Here is a 23,601-nt window from a genome sequence, read left to right on the forward strand (position 1 = left end):
TCATGTAGACAAGCCCAAAGACATTGTGGAAGAATCAAAAGAAGGTATTATCTCAGATGGTGTTATTCAGCAATGGAAATTTAAATTAAAGGTTGTATTTATAAATGACAAAGTGTCTGTGTGATGAGGTTTCCTTCTTAATGTATGAAAATCCAGTTTGAATTTTTATTGATTTCCACATGTCCTTTTGAAGGTGGCAAATCATGTGTATGTGCACACACTATGGTTTTCAAAGAAAGCTTTCGGTGCTCAATGGGCAATTCTTACAAAACTGAGAACACCTGCAATAGAACTGCTATGCTCAGCCTATTATTCCCATGCCCTGGACCACACTATTCATGAGACGTTCTGTACAGCAATTAAAAGAACCTTCTGGATTGTGTGGATTTCTTTAATAACAAAAAAAGCAAAATGTTTATTTTAAGTAAAATATGTGTTATGATGATATTTACTTTTCATGCATGACAATTGATAAAAACTGAGCTATCTCACAATGAGGCTGCTCTTAGGAGGAAAACTGTAGCTTACAGGGTGACTGATGTTATTTCACTGAAATGCAAATTTGAGTATGAAAGACAATTTATTGAAAGGAATGTAATTTGTAACACTGTAAATGGTGAATATTTTCTCACGCGTATTTAAACAAAAATAACAAAGTTTAGAATAATTTGATAAAGTGTTGAAATCTTAAACCTTAGCATGAATTATTTCATTTAATACAGTGAATTATGTTGGTAGGCCAGAGCTTTGATCTTATGTGGCCAGAAAAGTTAATTCAGAGAAGAAGAAAGATATCAGCTTTAATGAGATCATATCTGCATTGGTATCAGTTTTTTTAAATTGTTGGACAAAATAATTACCCATCCCCTTTTTCCTGGACACACATACCCTTATGTTCCCTCCATGCCAGAACTATTAATTCTCCAGTGGTTGGTTCAGTTTCATTTCTGGATCCTTTTTGCTGCTGGAGGAAAGTACATAGGTTAGAACACAACAAAGATTTGAGCTCCATAAATGCAACTGGACTCAGATGGAGCCACAAAAACTCTAAAATGAACTAAACTAGATTTTATGAACATAAAAAATGACAAAGTTGGGGGAAAGAAGGAAATACTGTACATCTTTTATCCATAGCCACCAATGATGTTGTGAAGTGCTGAATTAAACGTGGGTTAACAGGAACTGTAGAAATGTTATGAATTATTTTTCAAATTGAGATCTGTCCTGTGCACATGCAAATTGTAGTAAATGAGCATAAGGTACACTGTTACTCCCCTCCACCCATACCTTGGCTTCACCTTCCAACATGCCAGTCAGTGCACTGAGGACATTTACTGTACCAGCTCTAGGGCTGGCACAGCATATGTCTCTTCTGAAGCAGGGAGAACCGTGAGGCAGATAGTGACTCAGAATCTGCTTCAGGTCTGCTCCTGGAGCAGTGTAACTACACACCACCCATAACTGGAGTTTGTGGCAAAGCCATAATTGGCCCCTTTATATTTATAGGGTATGTTTTTGAGGGACTTTAAAGGCTGATTTTTTTTTATTATAAGTTAACCTTTTTGGAATAATTTTGCTCTCCCTCCACCAAAAATGTTGGAGTTGGGATTAATTTTATTAAATGGTGTGTAGAAAACTGTTTTTTTGTTTTTTATTTGTTTGTTTGTTTTTAGTTTTTCTCACTGGACTTGTTCTGATATGTAGTTCACTTTCTATATTTGCAATTTTTTTTTCAAACAAATGTTTTAAGTATGTACATTTATAAAAAGTTTTAAAAGGCTTTCAGTAAAAAAAAAAATGCCACACATTTAATTGAAAATACTAACTCCATTGAATATGCAATCATGAAATATAGTAAAACTTATTTTAATGTGGGACCATAAGAATTGAAATATCAGATCACACCACTGGTCCATCTGACTCAGGGCTTGTCTACACTTACCGGAGGGTCCGGCGGCAGGCAATCGGTTTTCTGGGATCGACTTATCGCGTCTAGTGAAAACGCGATAAAATCGATCCCTGATCGCTCTGCCGTCGACTCCGGAAATCCACCGCGGCAAGAGGCGGCAGCAGAGTCGACGGCAGCGCGGCAGCGGTCGACTTTCCCCCGTCCTCACAGCCAGGTAAGTCGACCTAAAATACGCAACTTCAGCTACGGTATTCACGTAGCTGAAGTTGCGTATCTTAGATCGGACCCCCGCTGTAGTGTAGACCTAGCCTCAGTATTCTCTCTGACAGTGGCCAATGCAAGATGCTTGCAAAGAAAGTGCAAGAAAACCCTGCAAATAGACAAAGCCCAATCCAAAGCCCATTGAAGTCAAAGGAAGAACTCCCATTTACTTCACTGGATCAGAACCTAATGGAATAACTTGCTCCTAAGGAAAATTTCTCTGTAATCCCCATCAGTTAGTGATTGGCTTATGTCCTGAAGTGTTTATATCCCTTCCAAACTTTTTTCCTGAATATTTGATGTTTATACTCAAATATGATAAGATGTTTCCCAGCCAGTAATAGTTTAGACATAAAAATACAAGTAAGTCTTTAGGTTATCTTAGAATTATACAGGAAGGATATGTACACATGATAGAGCAAGAATGGTCTGGGGTTCAATGGTTAAGTTTCAGAGTGCATGATTGAGCATTGGGAAAACTTAGAAATCCAGGGAATAGGATTTATTTGTTTTGTTAGAGAAAGAGTTAGGAGTAGTTGGCTGGGAGAAAAGATGCATATTGAGATGGGCTATGAAGAGAGTCCGTTAAGCAAGAGGGGAACAGCATGGGAGAAGGATCTACTACTGACTGTGAACACACAAGTTGGGACAAAAAGAAATCAAGTATCAGGCAAATGAAGGGAAAAAATTGGAGAATAGAAAGAGAAGAGTTTGGAGAGAAAGAAGAGATATCAAAAAGAAAATCTTCCATGGAAGACAACAAAAAGAGATTTTATAGTGTACTTCAAAATGGACAGAAGGCTTGGGAAAATTTGCTGATGGGTTAACATTTCTGGGAAGGGGTGAGATGAGAAGAAACCCAATTTTTGACATATCAAATTCAGAAAGAAGACGACCAAGGAAAGGTGACATTGAGAAGAGAGGAAAGCCCTAGGCTGAATGACTCATGTTTTGAGTGGTTAAATACACTAAGAGATCATTCATTCCTGCTGGAGAAGAGACAGCTGTACCCCACTGGCAGTGACCTGTGGAAGACGGTTAGCAGTGCTTGCACCACTGCGATCCCTGGGCAGCCTTAACTATCTGTGAACAATCCCACTTACAGAAACTGCATAAGGCATTCGGCACATTCTCTGATTGGCCCGGACATTCCCCATCCTGGCCAATCCTGATAAGTTTTGGACCTACACTGGCTAGGATCATAGGCAGAGTAGGGCACTTCTGTGCCATTGCTGCCCCATTCTAAGCAGATTTTCCAATACTATGGGCCCTGCCACCACAAGATATGCAGGGAACCCCAGTGATTATCCCATGGCTGAATCCTAAATCTTCTGTCTTAACCTCAAAATGCACCTTAGGTATGTGGAAATGTTAATATCTTTTATTGGTTACAAAATTACCCATTGTTTATTTTAGTGATATATATCGATAACAGGTGCATTATGGGTGTTTTCTTAGTGACTAATATTTTGCTATGACCAACATATTTTATTGCTTTATTTTGTTTTTTGCTGTGTCTTTATTGGCTTTCCAATTACATATTACAATTAATTATATAACATTTTGGGTTAATTGAGAATGGTATAACCCAGTGTTTCCCAAACTTGGGATGCCGCTTGTGTAGGGAAAGCCCCTGGCAGGCCGGGCCGGTTTGTTTACCTGTCGCGTCCGCAGGTTCGGCCGATCGCAGCTCCCACTGGCCGTGGTTTGCCGTTCCAGGCCAATGGGGGCTGCAGGAAGGGCGGCCAGCATGTCCCTCAGCCCACGCCGCTTCAAGCAGCTCCCATTGGCCTGGAGCGGCGAACCATGGCCAGTGGGAGCTGCGATCGGCCGAACCTGCGGACATGGCAGGTAAACAAACTGGCCCAGCCCGCCAGGGGCTTTCTCTACACAAGCGGCGTCCCAAGTTTGGGAAACACTGGTATAACCAGACATCACTAGTTGCTATAAGAAATTTAAAACAAACTTCTCTTTTAGTGGTTCATAGAAACGTTCATGCATGAAATGTCCCATTACCATTATTAGTTAGCTAGAAAGAAAGAAAGAAATTCTGGTTTTGCTGAATATAGGCCCTGATCCTGTAAACACTGAAGCATGTGCTTAATTTTAAGTGTGTGAGGAGTCCTGTTGAAGATAATATAATAATTACAACCAGGTAAGTCAGTGCTGTAAGTGTTTGCAGCATCAACATCATATATGGCTTTGTATTTTTCTTGTCATTTTAATTAAGTACTGTGTGTTTTGTTTGCTTTTAACTTATTTTCTTGAGCTAATGTTTACTTGTTCATTGAGTTTGATCTGACCAAAAGGTGTGTCTGTGTGTCTTGGGTTTGTAATTATCAGAAAGTGTTTCCAGAAATATTGTCATATTACTGGTTTATAAAAGGACAGGTGACATTGAAAAGATATAAACAAAAGTTTATACATCAACATTTGTTTCTTCATTTTCTCAACCTTTTATTAAATATTTATCATTGATGTTCTTTTGATGCAGAATCTTAGTTTCCTCACATGCTATAAAAATGAAATACCATTATTTTAAAATATTATTTCAATGTCTTCTGCAGGAGCACCTGTCATTGAAGAAGTACATTGTTGATATTGTGATTGAAAGCTCTGTTCCAGTAGAACCTTTAAAAGATGGAGAGGAGAAGCAAAAAACTAAAAAGAAGGCAAAGAAGCTGAAGGCACGGATGAACTCCAGGTAATGCTAATATTCTTTTAGCTTTTCTCTAAACTTAATCTTCTGTCCTTTAACAGGAATGCTGTTGAACACTGAAAAAAAGTGTAAAGTTATTTGCTTCAGAAATGTCTTGAAAATAACACTGATGAGCCTAATTTATAGCCACTTTCTCTGATTGAGAAAGAAAACTGAATATCGATCTGGAGCCCTTGCTTTCACCTGTTAAGAGCTTTTTTCATAATTGGATGCCAGTGCCCTGCCAAAACTGTAGCCTCTTCCAGAATACAATAGTATGTTTAAGTATGTGTAAACCATGCCTATTTTTCTTCTTAGCTATTGATTTTTAAATGAAGTATCAAAGAAAATCAATAGTAATCAACAAATAGAAGCCATCCTGCTGTAGTGTCAAATCCCATGGCTGGATTTAATCAATTTTGTTGCCTGTCACAACAAGAAAAAGTTAGAAATATCTTAAAATGGAAAGTGAGTTGTCAGACCTGTAGTTTGTCATTAGCCTAAAAAGTGACATCTGCAGATCAGAATGATATGCAGGGCATCATTATATCATGAACTGTGGTGTCTGTCTTATAGCTGAAATGTCCCCAACTGAGGTTAGCATAACTTCAATAGAATATCATAATCTGGATTTCCTTTTTAAAACAGTCTTTGCATTTACCTTTAAAAAAGTCTAAGCATTCATTAACGTATTTTTTCTTATTTTTAATTGTGATAAGAAAGAGTTATTTGAATAGATTTATTAAAACAATAGTTTAAATAAAATAATAGTTCATTAACATTGCTACGATGCAATAATAACTTAAATCTTGCACAGATACACTTATTCTGTCTTTTATCATCTTGTTGCCTCAAGTTCTTTCTTTCCCCTTTTGTTCTTTTATGTGATAGATTTTTTGTCATAGGCATCTTATATATGATCACCAAATTAGAGTTTACTGTTTTACAAGATGCATGTATTGAAAGTACAGTGTCTACTTTCCTTCAGAATTTCTGATTATTAGGGGTAGGGAGTTGTTCATATTGCCGATTTACTGTACTCACCGAGTCCAATCGTACATTCCTTACTCAAGTAAAAGTTCCAGTGAATTCACTGAAAAATTTGTCGAAGTAAGGAAAACAGGATCAAGCCAATTGTTTGTTGTTCGCATCAATAACTGAAATATTCTGTCAGTACATCTTGAATTCTAGTGTGTCACATGAGTCAGCATATTTTAAAAATATTATTTATAATTACATCACTAATAGTAATGTGGTATTATTTTACAGATTTCATTTAATTGAAATGTTCACTGAAGGCTTCAAAATCTAGAAAAATATGAAAAGCAAGATAATTAATATTTTAGTTTCAAGGAATAGCCAAATAATTTTCTGTTATTTTAGGTCATTAACCCTGAAAAGAAAAGATAATTGTGAGTTAGTATTGAACATTTAACCATAAATTCTTAAATGTAGCCATAAGAACCCTCAGCAAAAATGTAATGTGTGGTTCAGTCCAGTAGCATAACAGAACAAAGATTGTCCCATAAAATTTAAAGCAAAAACAAAGCCTTAGTAAAATACTTTGAATATACTCCATTTGGCAAATTAATTTTAACTGTGCAGATATTGCTTTACTTTTAGGCTTACCAGTTGGCACCTTAATAAGTCACTGTAGTATTGGTAAACACTGCCTGGATACTCTCATGAAATCTCATTGTTGATCTGAGGGAGAAGGGTTTCCCATATTCAGAACACAAAAGAGGGCTTTATTAGACTAGATGATTAAAGCAGGAGGAAGCAGGAGTCTCAGTGTTGTGAAATACTTTATGAAATGAGTTATGTGATGCCTACCACATTTCTGTCAAACAATCCAATTCTAAGACGACCAAACAGTTGGGAGTCACTATTCAAAACCAACTCAGAACTTATCTGGACTGTAGATTTAAAGGCCTTATTAACTAATTTGGGGAGGAAGGGGGACTGGGTGGGAAGTGAGGAGCATGGAACAGTAATAATTCATTTAGAATTTCCCAGGAAGTCTTAAGTTGAGTTATCTATATACCTTATTTCATAATGGTCATGGGAAACTCCCCCTAGGTTTGTAAACTTGGCAATTATGAATGTATTTCAGTTGTTAGACAATTATAAGATTTTAAATTTGAGCTGAAGCTAATAACTGCACTAAAATAGGTTTGTGTTGCTTTCATGATATGCTAGATCTTAAATCAGAATATGAAAGCTACTAAGAGCAAAGGTGAATGAAAGGACAAATTGTGATCAATGGGTTATTAGTTCTGTGTAAAAGTTTTGTTGGTCTATTAATAATATTTATAACCCTAAGCCATTAAACTGGTGCTGTAATAACAGCTGATATATATCTAGGTAAATTATCCCAGTTTAATATGTATGTGATGCTATCAAAAGAATGCTTCAGTGTCTGCATGTCAGATTGATTGTCAGTGAGAACTAAATAATAAATTCTGATAATAAACCTGAAGAAACTAACGAAAGAATATGTTTTGTGATTTCTCATTTACAATTTGTTTAAAACCTTCCTTTCACAAAAAATTGTTGTGGGATGTATTTTAGGTGAATAATTTTTGGTTTACTTTTCTGGGCCATACTCCAAGTTAGAATGCCTTTGTACTGGATAAGAGACAGAAAACAAAAAGTGAGAATAAATGGTCAGTTTTCATCATGGAAAAAGGTTAATAGTGGGATGCCTCAAGGTTTCTTACTAGGTCCAGTCATGTTTAATATATTTATTAATGACCTTGAATGGGGGCGTGAATAACGAGGTAGAAAAACTTTTAGGTGACGCAAATGATACATCTACACTACAATAAAAAAACCATGGCACTGAGTCTCAGAGTTCATGTCAATTGACTCAAGTTTGCGAGGCTAAAAATTTAAATGTAGATGCTTGTGCTGGAGCCCAGGCTCTGAGACCCTCCCCTTCACTGGGTTTCAGAGTCCAAGCCCGAACATCTACACTGATATTTTTTGCCCCGCAATGTGTGCCCCGTGAGCCCAAGTTAGTTGATCCGAGCACTGAGACTCACTGCTGCAGGTCTTTTTTTGTTGTGTAGACGTACCCTAAGTCAGTGGTTCTCAAACTTGGGTCGCTGCTTGTTCAAGGAAAGCCCCTGGGGGGGCCGAGCCAATTTGTTTACCTGCCGCATCCGCAGGTTCGGCCGATCGCAGCTCCCACTGGCTTTGGTTCACCGCTCCAGGCCAATAGGGGCTGCAGGAAGCGGTGAAGGCTGAGGGACATGCTGGACGCCCTTCCTGCAGCTCCCATTGGCCTGGAGTGGCAAACCGCGGCCAGTGGGAGCTGCGATCGGCCGAACCTGCGGACGCGGCAGGTAAACAAAACCGGCCCGACCCGCCAGGGGCTTTCCCTGAACAAGCGGCGGCCCTAGTTTGAGAACCACTGCCCGAAGTGGTTTAGATTAGTCAAATCCAGGGAAGACTGTGAAGAACTTCAGAGGAACTTAACTAAGCAAGGTGACTGGACAAATGAAGTTCACAGCAGATAAATGCAAAGTAGTGCTCACTGGAGGGGAAAAATGAACTATTCATATACCTTACAGAGTTCTAAATTAGCTAGGTCTACTCAAGAAAGAGACGTCGGCATTACTGACAGTTCAATGAAGACCTCTGCTCATTGTGCAGATATAGTCAAAAAAGCAAAGAAAATGTTAAGATCCGAAAGGATTGGAATGGAGAATAATATGGAAAATATTACAATCATATCAATGATATGCCCTCATCTGGTACCCTGTGTGCTGCACTGGCGGCCACATTGCAAAAAGGATATTACATAATTGGTGGGTGAGGGGGGGCAGTTCAGAGAAGGTGATGAGAATGATTGGGGCATGAAAAAGATGTCATATGAAGAGAAATGGAAAAGATTAGGATTATTTGCTTTACAAAGAAGGGAACATGATAAGTATATAAAATGATGAATAATATGGAGAAGGTAGATTGTGAATGTCTGTTCTCCCTGTCTCATAACACAAGAACAAGGGGACATTCAATAAAATCGAAAGATAGCAATTTGTAACTGATCAAAAGGAAATACTTTTCACTCAATATGGAATTAGATTGTGAAACTCATTGCTACTGGCTGTCATTGAAGCCAGTATTTTAGCATGATTCAAGGGAGAGTTGGACATTCATAGGGGTATCCAGAGTTATAATAGTTAATCCTAAAATAGTTTTGGAAGGAATATAAAACCTCATTCTTCAGGCTTAAAGCAAAGAATGACTATTAGCAATTAGGATGACATCTTATTGAGGAGCAGATTATCCTATATTTGCCTACTGTGGGGTTTCAGCTCCTTCCTCTAAAGCAATTTATGGTGACCACTATCAGAAAAGGATTACAGATCTGATCACTGGTCTGATCCAGTATACAATTCTTATGTTCAAAATAACTCATTTCCCCTTTGGACACCTAAAAAAGTGGCTGGATTTTCCTTTCTGAAAATCTGAATGACTTGCCCTATGTCAGAGATTGAGTTAGCTGCAGAGCTAGGAATAGAACTCAACAGTCCTGAGCAGCAGCCTTACCTAACCCAAACATCACTATCTCTCCACATTAGTTTCTGCATATGCCATCATTTTCTTTCTGAATATGAAGTCAATGTAGAGTTTTCCTAATTGGTCCAAAGCTGAATTTTCTAGCTGCTGTGTTGGATATTTCTTTCACAATAGGGCTCTGTCTGTAAGAAGTGAGAATTTAAATTTTCTGCATCACCATAGTGTCTAAATTTGTTTTACCAAATATATTAAATGTTAATGAATCACTGCAATGAATCCTGACTTAGGTTGATGAACTGATGATGTTTATCACCTGTTGGCCCAGTCCAGCTGGAGCCACACTAAGGAGTGGTAAAGAAGTATTGTCTCAAATTTTCTTTTACTTTGGCATGTGGCCAATGTAAACAAGAATACTTTTAAGTGTCTAAACAGGTTTACGCTGTTGAGTCCTGCTTGCATTTCCCAAAGTAAAGCAGACATTCATAGAGAGATTTATTTTAGAGTTGTATGTCTCATGAAATACATTGTTATAGTACTGTCATTAGTGTATCATAGAAGATTTAATTGGACCCTCAAATGTAATGGACAATTTGAATGTTAATTATAACACTTGTGATAAATTTGTCTTTTGATTCATTAGACATGTCAAAATTAGTAATGTTTTCATCTACAATGATATTTTCAGGATAAAAATAATATTTCTCTAACCATTGTTTTGTATTCCATTTGTTATGATTTTGAAAATCAGCTTAAAATATCTTAAATACACAACAGGTGAAGTTAAAGTAGTAACAATAATCATACCAAGTCACTGGCTGTTCTTTAGGAACAAATATGGCTGATGAAAAGACAAAAATGGCTTACAATAAAATTGATTTTCAGAAATGCCCAGTGACTTGTACAGTGTCAGGAAGCTGAATAAATCACATATTAGAATTATCTAATTGGTTTTCAAACATTGAATAATTAAAGAATAATCAATGTTGATTAATATTTTTCCCTCAGGGCTAAAGAATATGAAAGTTTAATGGAAGCAAAAAATGCCACCTCTGAATCACCATACAAAGCAAAGTAAGTATTTAACTGTATACTTTGTTGTTTGTGTTTTTTGTAGACGTGCATCTGCAACTTTTCCATAGGGGTCGATGTGGTAAGCTTTCCATTCAATACTTGGTATACTGTCCTCTTGAACTACAGATCAGTTCCTAACACAGAAAGTTAGCGCTATAACCACTTCAGTGATAAGATGCAAAATATGCATCTCCACACAATAGGCAAAGAGGTTAGCAGGGGGCCAACATTTTAGGCTCCAGTGACCCAAATCAGGCTACAGTACAATATAATGCCCATAAGAGAGAAAAGAGTTTTTTCAGGGATTTTCATTTATTTCACAAGGAATTTTGCCATTGGCAGCGTATCTTGGGCCAGATATTCATTGGCTTCAATGATGCTTCACCAGTGTACTCCAGCTGAGTGGTGATCTGGCTGGAAGAATGATTGTGCAAACATGCATTCAGAATAGGATTGTAATGTGGAAGAGGTAAGTATAGAAAACAATTTAGAAATGAAATTGTTTGTACGACTACTGAAGCTTAATTTTGCAGTCCCTTCCATAATCTACTCTGTCCACCGGAATTTCTGTTTAAGGCTCCCCCAGCCAAGAATCAGGATGGCTGTTCACACAGATAGAGACGATGATTCTGGCAACCTGCATCTCATAGCTCCATTCCTGTTGTAGATCTCTGCTTTGCTATCTGAGCATCATTGCAGACCCCTCTAAGGATAAGGAGGGGAAAGAGAATGTTCCTGCTCTGCTGGGCCAGGTTTGCCCAGTAGTTGCAGTAGTTTGTTGATGAAATCACTAGTTTGCCCAGTAGTAGCCCTGGTAGTTGCTCCTTCAACCAACTTCTAGAGAAGCCTGGTTTGCCCAGACTGAGGCCTTCCATATAAACCGTCAATCTCAAATGTACATTAAAGGGCCTGGAGAACTTTTCAGAGGTGGTATAAAAAGTGACACACGAGATTAGGGTGTGTTCCAGCCCTCAAATCTGGAGTACTTTGCATTTGTCCTGATTGAATTTCATCCTATTTACTTCAGACCATTTCTCCAATTTGTCCAGATCATTTTAATCCTATCCTCCAAGACAGCCCCTCCCAGCTTGGTATCATCTGCAAACTTTATAAGTGTACTCTCTGCCATTATCTAAATCACTGATGAAGATACTGAACAGACCAAGCCCTTCCAGTTTGGCTGTGAACCACTGATAAGTACTCTCTGGGAGTGGTTTTCCAACTCACCTTATAGTAACTCCATTTAGGTTGTATTTCCCTAGTTTGCTATGGTAAGTAATATATAAATACATATAATCTAAGTAAGTCAAATAGCAACTAGAAAAGACAGCCAACTCAGACTTTTGGGTACTTTTTGTGAACAAAATTATTAGTCAGCTGCTAGTAATGCAGGTTCTACTTAACCACATTGTCTTTTCCCCCTTGCTTGTGCTCTGAACTTCTGATATTAATTGCCTTGTACTGCTAATAATAATCAACAAATTGTTCCCATTTTCCATGTGATTTTATCAGTGATAACCATCACTAAGCATCTCCATCAGATGGCACATCATAAATGCTCTGGGATAGAGGGTACTGTTGTTGACTTCCATTTCTTAATAATTAGAGTAAGTATTATGACAGATTAGTACTCTTGGATCTCTGCTTCCTGTGTGTGGCTGCCAGGAAACTCATAGTTAAAACCTGATTATCAGCCGATAGCAGGGTGGGTATGTGCCTGGCTCTCCTTGAAACACTGATAAACCATAAAAATAACAGGAGTACTTGTGGCACCTTAGAGACTAACAAATTTATTAGAGCATAAGCTTTCGTGGGCTACAACCCACTTCTTCGGATGCATATAGAGTGAAATATATTGAGGAGATATATATACACACATACAGAGAGCATGAACAGGTGTGCTCTCTGTATGTGTGTATATATATCTCCTCAATATATTTCACTCTATATGCATCCGAAGAAGTGGGTTGTAGCCCACGAAAGTTTATGCTCTAATAAATTTGTTAGTCTCTAAGGTGCCACAAGTACTCCTGTTATTTTTGCGGATACAGACTAACACGGCTGCTACTCTGAAACCTGATAAACCGTAGTGCCTTCAGTCATCCGGTTCAACTGTACCACAGCAGAAACTCAACAATCCCCTGATTTTTCACCTGAAAATTTCCTTTTATTTTTGACTTGAACTAACTATAATTGTTGTTGTTGTTGTTGCTTCATTGGACTCACCAGCCTCAGTCCCTCATTAGCTCCTGTGGCTTCTCTTCTTTTAATCTGATTTTTCTCGTTTCACCTGTTTTCTTGTTTATCTTCTTTATTTTTATATCTCTTATGTCTGAAGAACTTATAAATTCTGCAGGAATCCTATTCCTGGTGGCTCATTCTACTCCTGGTGGAGTACAGCATCTTTGTTGGGAAGCCTGTGAAGTTTTATAAATTCTTCTAGAATGTTGACAGCGTTTTCAATGGCTCAGGTATTCATAGCAAGTATTTCCAAAAAATACACCCCATGCACTTGACTAGTCCTCACTGAGGAGAAACAAATAAAACATTTTTAGTGTTTACTTGCTGCTCTGATAACTGGGAGATCACTGAGCGATGTTCGGTCACCAAGTTGATGGCATTCGTTGTGAATTCTCACTTAACAGAGTGGGCCCCGTGAAGGCTGCCATCTTCCACTCTACACGATTACACTCTAACATATCTCGGAGTGAAACTTGACTGCACCCTCTCCTTCCATAGTCATCTTGAGAAGATAGCTGCAAGATAAAAATGAGAGCCAACATAATCCAGAAACTAGCATGTATAACCTGGGTTGCATCAGTGTTGCCAACATCTGCAATAACACTTGTATATTTAGTAGCTGAATATTGTGCACTGGTATGGAGCAGATGCAGCCACACACGTCTCGTGGCTACCCAGCTAAATACAGTGATGTGGTGCATCATGGGAACCCTTAAGTCGACTCCAACACCATGGCTACCTGTCCTGTCTAACATCGCTCCCCCGCCGATATCCCGAACTGCTGCAACATTCCACAAAGCTCAGTGAATCCAGGAAAACAGATGTCTTCCTATTCACCAAGACCTTGACAACGCCACACCCCTTCCTCCCCACCCCCCCCGCAACATCTTGGGTCCTGCAAGCCTTTCTGGGAACATTCGTTAAGCCTCATGCAATCAGGCTATGATCAGAAGGAGGCTTGGAAAGCAAATTGGGCTACACAAGACTTAAAAAATAAGCACTTTGTGCCAGATCCCATGCAGAAGGTTCCTGGGTTTGACCTTCCACGGTCATCTTGGTCAACACTGAACCGAATTCTAACCAACCATGGTACATGCGGATATCTAATGCACAAATGGAAAATCAAGGACTCCCTGGTGTGCAAGTGTGGTTCCCCACGACAGACCATCGAACATATCACTACCTACTGCCCAATTTATAAATATGAAGGAGGCATTGCTGCAATAAATTCTGCTACTCCTGATATAGCCTTTTGGCTCAATCAGCTTCAGGTGAAATTGTAGTTGCTGCTCTACACCAGCCATACGAAAGAAGAAGTGTTTACTAAATTAACAATTTTTAGCATATAATACCAGAAAAATTAGAAGATGTGGCTAGGTATTCTAGGTTTTCTGAATACTGATGAGTGGCTTATTCTATACACAGGTATTATGTAGACACAGAGCATATTGTTGATAGTTAACAATAAATAAATAGTAGAAGTGGTAGATTACTATATAATAAAATTATATTAAATCAGTTCTGTATTACAGCACTGAGACTAGTGACAATAACCCTTAACTGCTCGGAAATTAATGAGATTTAGTCTCTCAGTTGGAAATTTAGGGGGCAGAAGACTAGTGTTCAGTCCAGTATATTTAACTATGTCATGATGTTCCAAACTAAAACAGGTGTTGCCAGAGTCCTATAATAAAAGTCTCTAGGGCTGAATCCTATTGTCTGGCCCTGTCCTGGTGCCAGACCAGTCTCCAGTGCAAGTTAGAGCACCCTGATAGTATTCTACTGTGGTTCCCCAGGCTATGCTCAAATTGCAACATTATGCATCTGCAGTACATAAAGTCGGATTGAATTCTAAAAAGTCTGTTGGATTACTTTGTTAGATTATCGTCTAAATAGATATCTGAAAAATATAGGACTAGATGGTATCCTGAGATTCCTGACCGTGAATGGATTGACAAGAGTGGGTGGATGGGTGAGTGAAAAGAGCTTATGTCCCCTCATGGAGGTTGAGCGTAATCATGGTTCTTGCACTCATTTGAGTGTAGGGATCATGTGAGTCTGGAACTGCAAGCCACCTCAAAGTGGGAAGGGAAGGCTTGAGAAGAAGGAGCAGCAGAGCCAACTTGTCACAAAGTGGGTGAGCATACACTACACCCTTTTAAGCAGGAAACAGTGGACATGTTCCCTTGTGTGCCAGGAAACTCTGTTCCTCTAGAACTTCCTGCCGGTTTGTGTGATTTTTGCATCACTCTAATGCTGGGCAGAATGCAGCCCACATTCTAAACTTGTACACAGACCTACAGAAAAATAGCAGTGTGAGACTTCTATTTCTGAAAGATTTTCTGGAATCAAGGTAGTGCTCAAATCCAGTTTAGTCAGAAAGTCACCTTTCAGCACAGTAGCCTGAAAGCAGTTAACATTTCAAAAATAAAATATCTACCTATCCAGCATCAGGACTTGAGTATTTGCCAGTTGCTCTGAGGTCAAGGCAATAGCAATAGGAACTCCAGTCTGAACATACTTTGTGAAAGAGGGAATAGAAGACTGCCTATGAGTCAACCAACAGCTCAGTTCAGAGCTTACATCATATATTGTGCCAGGAAATTAAGCAAATCTTTAACAGAACTGAAGACAAATAATCTAGGAAAGGTAACTTTATATCCCTCAGTAAAAGAGTGAATGAGAAGACAAGAAACTTCATGAGGCAAACACTAAAGCCTGGATCAGTGTGGTTTTCTAGTGTAAAAAGACATTTTTAACAAAGGAAAAAGTTAAAAGGAAAGATTATACTGCTATTAAGCTAAGCATAGGGCCCTGTGTTACCTAGTACAATAGCTGAAAAAACAAAGTGGAAGAAAGGAACAGAGCAACAGTAGGTCTAGGGTGGAACATTATCATACTACTGAGAAATTTTAAAAAAGTTAGATTTTTATCCTTTCAGCCAGAACACAGAGTATTTTACTGGGAGCTAATATTAACCGTGCTACTGTGCCTGGCTGACAAAAAGTGAATTCTTGCCAGTAATAAGAGTCTAGAATCTATCCAACGCAGGCTCTGAGAAAATCTGCTGAGGTAATGAGACATGGCATATCAAGGAGTGAAAGGGTAAAAAATTGGGAATGCTAGTATTGAAAAGGAATGTGTGACAGATTCTTAGCCACCTTTAATGTCTGTAATAATATGTGATCTGAAAAAAATTCTCTTTTACAAAACAAACATCGATATTTTCTGTTTATTCTAAAAGAAGGTCTTAAATAATCTGACTAGGCTGGAATTATATTAATAAACAAAGAAACTTTTCCTAAAGATGAACAATAAATGCTTTTTTTAAAATCTCAAAGGCTATTTAAGACCTTGCATCATTAACAGACTACATGTGTAGACTTCAAAATTACAAATAAATCTACATTAGAGCAAAGAAGTTGAAAATAATTTCTTGTTATATGTATCTGCTAAGATCTTAGATCTGTGTTTTCCTTCCAACTGTTAGTGGTTTCATCAACAACTAAAGCAGTTGAAGGAATGCAGTTCCCTACCTTCTTTTAGGTGTTAATGATTTCAACAGATGTTGCAGAAGAAAGAGAGGTCCCCAAATTTAGGGTCTTGACATGAAAAGCTTTTTACCTGCCATCTTTATGATTAAACTACAGTAGTGTTGCAAGGATCACTAGTTTCCTGTTGCAGTTCACAGATTGTTTTAGTAGCTGCTGTTAGTTTACATTTCGCAGTTTTACACAATTTTTTGCATTGGCCAAGCACTGGATCAAATGTTTTCTAAACAGCACATTAAATAGTTGGATGACATTAATATTAGTCAGCAGTCTGGACCCATGCTGCTTTGGCAGGTATGAAATGTGCACTTCTGTGGGCTCCAGAGTACTGACTCTAAAGTGGTGGGGTTTTTGTTTTTGTTTTGTTTTTTGTTTTGTTTTGTTTTTTATGGGATTGTCAGAAGACTCAAAGCAGTTCTTTGCTACAAGTAGAAGTTTAGAAGATGGCCAGTAGAGATTTCTAGCATATCTGATGAGCAGCTTTTGTCCCCTAAAGCTGAGGGAAACGGTCCCAGAATACTACCTATTCCTTAGGTGCTCTGCCCTGTCCACTAATTTGTGCAGCCAATGACACTTTTCCAAGCAAATGAACGCTATCATTGCAGCAGGGAGAATATTCCCAGTTGACTTGTTTGCTTGTTAGCTTCACACAGCTGTTTGTTGATGGGTGCTCTTTTTGGTCATTTGTTGAAGGTGAACAGATTCCTGTGGCTCCTATAGTGTTAATTTTTAGGCTGTGGATCAGTTTAGATGTAATAATTTAGCATTTCATCCAGTAAACTTGCCTATTAAGTTACATTTACATGGATACCTATTATCTTAGGGAGATAGGGTGGGGGAGGTAATATCTTTTATTGGACCAAACTTTGTTGGTGAGAGAGACAAGCTTTCAAGGTCTGTGTAGCTCAAAAGCTTGTCTCTCTCACCAACAGAAGTTTGGTCCAATAAAAGATATTTCTCGCCTTGTCTCTAATATACTAGGACCGACACAGCTACAACAACATTGCATACATCCCATTCCCTTTGTAATATCTGTTAGAAGGCTGCACTAGCAGACAGATTTAAGGAAGGGGGAAGTAGGTTATCACAAAATAAGTTATACTTTGCATTTACTTAGCATCTTTTTTCCAAGGACCATAGAGTTTTCAGTATAAAATTAAGCATCAAAACACCATGTGAGGTATCAAAGTGTTATGAACCCCATTACATAAATAGAGAAAGTGAGGCAGAGGAAAATGTTGAGACATGCTGCAATTGATGTAGTGAGTCAGTAGCTGGGACAGAAATCAAATCTTCCCAGTCTTGTGCTTTAACCATTAGATAACACTCCCTTTCTGCAGGTTTGTAAAATTGTCTCTAAACTCCTCTAAAAAAACAAAACGAAACTATCACAAAAAGGCACATGCTGAACACTACAGAAATTTAAGCTGTCATTATCCTGAAAAGAGAATTAAATACAGTGGGAAGACAGAATTAAAAAGAAAAACTCTAATAAGAGTCTGCTACAGAAGAAATGGGATATGTTGTCTGAGATACGTTCTTGCATAGCCAAAAATTAAACATTCTATATGTCAATGATTTTCAAAGTTTGGGTCGCGACCCAGTACTGGGTTGCAGAATGCAAGGCACTGGGTCGCCTTGCTCAGCACTGGCGGCTGGCCAGTAAAAACTTAAAACTAGTAGTCCCTACCCGGAAGCAGCCAGCAGCAGGTCCGGCTCGTAGGCAGGGGCGCCACGGGGCTCCGTGTGCTGCCCGAGCACTTGCTCCACACTGGTGGTGGAGGGATGGTGCCTGCGGGCGAGAGCCGTGCGGAGCCGCTTGCGTACCTCCGCCTAGGATCCAGACCTGCTGGCCGCTTCTGGGGTGCAGCGCAGTCTGTGGTGCCAGAACAGGCGGGAAGCCTGCCTCTGCACCCCAGCTGCACCGCTGACCAGGAGCCGCGGGAGATAAGCCCGTGCCCAGCCCCATGCCCCAAATCCCGTGCCCCAACCCTGAGCCCCCCCGAGCCCGGAGCCCCTTCCTGCACCCCAACCCACTCATCCCTGGCCCGACCCCAGAGCCTGTACCCCCAGCCCAGAGCCCTGACCCCTTCCTGCACCCCAGTCCCCTGCCCCAGCCCTGAGCCCTCTCCCACACCATAAACTCCTCATCCCCAGCTCCGTTGGGTTGCAGGTATCAACAATTTTCTTCAACTGAGTCACCAGAAAAAAAGTTTGAAAACCACTGCTCTATATTACAGTATAGTCTTGTTTGCCACCCAGTGCACCATCTGACTCACAGGAGAGAAAGATATTTAGGCCATTCTTGGTCTAATACATAAGTTACTATTTAGGCCAATTATAAGACATTAGACCAAAGTATTGGCAACATTCAGAGACAAACCTCCATTTTAAAGGAATTAGTGGAAAGAAGCAGATAATCCCACATGCTGGAAATATTTGTGTAGAATTTGTTATTTTCCAAACAGCTGTGCAAACTATAAAGGAGCCAAAAAAGAGTAAATAAATCTCCAGTTAATACACAATCCTTTAAGAGGATACAATATACACCCCCTTCTGACTGTGCCAGGGCAGATACCACCAAAGCCTTTCCTATCCCTCTTCATAGTTCCTGCTGGGGCAATAGGAGGGAGCAAGATGTATGCTTCCCATTTGGATTCTGGCTAGTTCCTGAAAAAGAATGTGGTTCATTGCAACCTCCCACTCCCTTGTAAACCTGTACATCAGTTGGACAGACACTAGACCTGTGTCTGTCCATATTAATTCTCCTTTAGGTGTGTGCAGTATACATCCAAGATTTTATTGAGTTAATCTGTAGGAATGGTGAAAATAAATTGACAAATCAGTATTCTTAAGGCCTTTCTCTAGAAATTAAGCTTAGCCTAAGAATGATGATATAGATCTTTTTTCCTTTTCGTTTCCAGTATGTAAAATCTACTAAAAATTAGGGCTGTCGATTAATCGCAGTTAACTCACACAATTAACTCAAAAAAATAAATCGTGATTAATCGCAGTTTTAATTGCACTGTTAAACAATAGAATACCAATTGAAATTTATTAAATATTTTGGATGTTTTTCTACATTTTCATATATATTGTATTCTGTGTTGTAATTGAAATAAAAGTGTATGTTATTTTTTATTACAAATATTTGCACTGAAAAAATGCTAAAATATTATTTTTCAATTCACCACATACAAGGTACTGTAGTGCAATCTCTTTGTTCTGAAAGTGCAACTTACAAATGTAGATTTTATTTTTGTTACATAACTGCACTCAAAAACAAAACAATGTAAAACTTCAGAGCCTACAAGTCCACACAGTCCTACTTCTTGTTCAGCCAATCGCTAAGACAAACAAGTTTGTTTACATTTACAGGAGATAATGCTGCCCTCTTCTTATTTACAGTGTCACCTGAAAGTCAGAACAGGCATTTGCATGGCATTTTGTAGCCGGCATTGCAAGGTATTTACATGCCAGATATGCTACACATTCGTTTGTCCCTTCATGCTTTGGCCACCATTCCAGAAGACATGCTTCCATGCTGACGACGCTCGTTAAAAAAGTAATGCGTTAATTAAATTTGTGACTCAACTCCTTGGGGGAGAATTGTATGTCCCCTGCTCTGTTTTACCAGCATTCTGCCATATATTTCATGTTATGGCAGTCTCAGATGATAACCCAGTACACGTTGTTCATTTTAAGAACACTTTCACTGCAGATTTCACAAAACGCAAAGAAAGGTACCAATGTGAGATTTCTCAAGATAGCTACAGCACTCGACCCAAGTTAAAGAATCTGAAGTGCCTTCCAAAATCTGAGAAGGACGAGGTGTGGAGCATGCTTTCAGAAGTCTTAAAAGAGCAACACTCCGATGTGGAAACTACGGAACCCAAACCACCAAAAACAAAAATCAACCTTCTGCTGGTGGCATCTGACTCAGATAATGAAAATGAACATGCATCGGTCCACACTGCTTAGGATTGTTATTGAGCAGAACCCATCATCAGCATGGATGCATGTCCCCTGGAATGGTGTTTGAAGCGTGAAGTAACATATGAATCTTTAGCACATCGGGCACATAAATATCTTTCAATGCCGGCTATAACAGTGCCATGAGAACACCTGTTCTCACTTTCAGGTGACATTGTGAACAAGAAGCATGATCTCCTCCAAATGTAAACAAGCTTGTTTGTCTGAGCAATTGGCTGAACAAAAAGTAAGACTGATTGGACTTGCAGGCTCTAAAATTTTACATTGTTTTATTTTTGAATGCAGTTTTTTCGTACATAAATCTACATTTTTAAGTTCAACTTTCATGATAAAGAGATTGCACTACAGTACTTGTATTAGGTTAATTGAAAAATACTATTTCTTTTTTTTATAGTACAAATATTTGTAATAAAAAATAAATATAAAGTGAGCACTGTACACGTTGTATTCTGTGTTGTAATTGAAATCAGTATATTTGAAAATCTTGAAAACATCCAAAAATATTTAAATAAATGGTATTCTATTATTGTTTAACTGTGCGATTAATTGTGATTCATTTTTTTAATCACGTGATTAATTGCGATTCATTTTTTTAATTGCTTGACAGCCCTACTAAAAATACTTAGCCAATAGCACAAAGAAACTCTTGTTATAAAATATTTTGGATTTTTTTTATTTATTACTTATTTATTACTATTATATAGCATAAAACCTTTTACATGAGCAGCCCTCATTTTGGCATTTGAATTGTAAAAATGTCAATGTATTTTTATTTGCTAAAATTATTATTTAGTATTTATTTTGTGGTAGCACCTCCCAGTCAGCCACCCCCATATGTGCTTTATGTATATTTCTTCTAAAATCTGGATTATTCATGTTTGTGGTTAATACTAAAATCTTATTTGGTGAGATGTAAATCATTGTAGATTAAAAAGACATATACTGCATTTGTGGCATCCCTTTTTGTGTAGCCCGGTGAATTTTGCCCAGGTGTTTGTAGTTTCTAGTATGAAAAAGTGGAGGAACACAGAACTCAGGACAGAAAGAATGTAAATATTGTCATGAAATAGATGGATAGATGAATTTGGAAAGGCTGCTATGTCCATATAAACACTGGAGCAAACATTACAATTTCTCCTAATCTGTTGATACCAATGATAAATTCCGTATTCAAGCACAATCCACTGTATCAAACAAATTCCTTGGTTCTTCAAAACAATCCTAAGTAAAGAGAGCACCATCTTTCCTTTGCCCAAAAAATAAGTTTAAAGACTATCTGGAGTTGAGATAACTCATCCAGGATTTAGCAGTTGCAGAGAACATTTCTGCTTCTGTCCTCCCAACAAGACCACATACTGTACCATTTTCCTGTCAATGGATTAGCAGACAATAGAACATAAGTAAGGCTATGATTTAGTCACAGAGATCACAGAATCTGAGATTTCCAGCGACCTCTGTGACTTCAGCCTGCAGTGGTTGGGAGTTGCAGGGTCCCCCGCTGCCTCTGGCAGTCCCCGGAGCTCCAAGCCACTGTGAGCGGCGGGGTACCACGCAGCTCCCAGGAGGCAGGGTACCCCCACCCTCCTGGCCACTGCCAGCGGAGGAACCCCCAAGCTCGCTGGCGGCAGGGAACCCTGCAGCTCCTTGCCATTGCGGGGGAATCCCCAAGTTCCAGGCGGCTGAGGGCAGTGGGGGAACCCCACAACTCCCGTCCCCCACAGGCAGCGAGGGATCCCCAGAGCTGCAGACAGCAGGAGTACCCCCGCAGCCCTCAGCTGCTGCAGGCTGCTCCTAACCCCTGCGCAGCTGCCCCGCTTCAGGCGGTGTGAGGACCCGCAGATCCCCATTTTGTCAGGGATATTTTTAGTAAAAGTCATGGACAGGTCATGGCTTCCATGAATTTTTCTCTTTTGCCCATGATCTGTCTGTGGCTTTTACTAAAAATATCTGTGACAAAATCTTAGCCTTAAACATAAGCAATTCAGGAGTAAATCGTTAGCATGTGGGGCTGGAAATTTCACTCCTAGGGCTTGTCTATACTGCCCCACAGTTTGGACTACAGGGTGTGTGAATAGCAGTACGCACCAAAGTGCTGAGCTGTAACTCCCCCATGTGGATGCGCAGGCGCAAACTAAAAGCTTGCTAGTTTGCGTTAACATCGTCCTCTTCAAACAGGACTACGCTAGGGTGAAGTTTGTCTTCTAGTAAAAGATTCTGGAGTTATTTACAGTTGAAGTTAAAATCTGGCTGTTTCTTTCTTGAGGGGGAATACATTACCAGCAGTGTTTCTTCCGTTGAGGTTGGAAATTGGACATAGCTTTTAGCTCGTATTACTGAAACATCACTCTAATTCTGGCATTCTTCCTTTAAGCTTAGTTCAGATGAATCACAGTTTTGATTTACCTCAGGGTTAAATACAGACCTCTTGTGTTCAGTGAATGTTCCTTATGCCTTTTTAAATACTATTGGCATTGGGCGGAATATATGCTAAATTCATAAAGACATTGACATACAAATATGTGTATTCTATAGGTATGTTTAGGTACTTTGTAGTTCACTGTTTAAAATATTAGAATTACTCTCTGCAGTGGTGAAACAGTCCTCCAACCACTGAAGTGGCCACTTTTCTGTCACAAAGTCTAATGTTTTGCCCATAATTTTACACTTGCTTTGCCTCTACCTTAATCTGATGGGACACCAGACCAAATTCAAATACAAAGTGGCGGGGCAGAGAAACCATTTTTAATAGTCTTTTTGCTTTTACATTAATTTTTGTGTAGATGTAGTCCACTATTGAAAGTGTTAGTGATATGGTGTATTAAGAAAGAAGCACATCAAAACTGTGCAAAGAAAACACTCATACTGTATACTATAGTTCTGAGTAGTCAATACAAAATCATATTTTATATTAGTACATTAATATTATTTTAATGATTAATAAAATATATTTCAACATAAACCCTCATAATTATTAGATTGTGCAACCTCCAGTGTGTCTCCATCCAGTCATGTAATTTGGAAGAAATATTTACTTAAGGGATTTAAGCACTTCCTTACTTAAACATGTACTTAAGTGCCTTGCTGAATAAGAATGGGCTTTAATGTATGTTTAAATGCTGTCCTGAATTGGGGCCTATGGCTGAAATATAATTGAGGAGATCCAATGTACAGTTTGTTGGGTCGAGGAAGAGAAGCAAGAGTTCCTCTTTGAGTGGTTGAACATATGTATTCCACTCAGGTGTGTGGGTGCCCAGTACACCAGAGCCAGAGTGTTTTATGCAGCAGTACCCATTGGGTCCGTGAATGCATCCTGCACCTTCTCCTGGCCCCTCCTGAGGCTATACGAGAGT

The 23,601-nt window shown here is 39.0% G+C and overlaps 1 protein-coding gene across 5 annotated transcripts in view; it reads left to right on the plus strand.

Annotated features, from left to right (window-relative positions):
- SCAPER (S-phase cyclin A associated protein in the ER) overlaps window positions 1-23,601 on the plus strand; it is a 356,482-nt gene that overhangs the window by 170,128 nt on the left and 162,753 nt on the right. For all 5 annotated transcript variants that reach the window (XM_024205417.2, XM_024205418.2, XM_024205421.2 and 2 more), the window contains exons 21-22: window positions 4,738-4,874; window positions 10,401-10,466. In XM_024205417.2, the coding sequence (XP_024061185.2) occupies window positions 4,738-4,874; window positions 10,401-10,466 (203 nt within the window). The remainder of the gene's footprint in view (window positions 1-4,737; window positions 4,875-10,400; window positions 10,467-23,601) is intronic.

Source organism: Terrapene carolina, unplaced genomic scaffold, assembly GCF_002925995.2.
Source record: "Terrapene carolina triunguis isolate 2854851 unplaced genomic scaffold, T_m_triunguis-2.0 Scaffold67, whole genome shotgun sequence".
In the NCBI taxonomy this organism is placed as follows: Eukaryota; Metazoa; Chordata; order Testudines; family Emydidae; genus Terrapene; species Terrapene triunguis.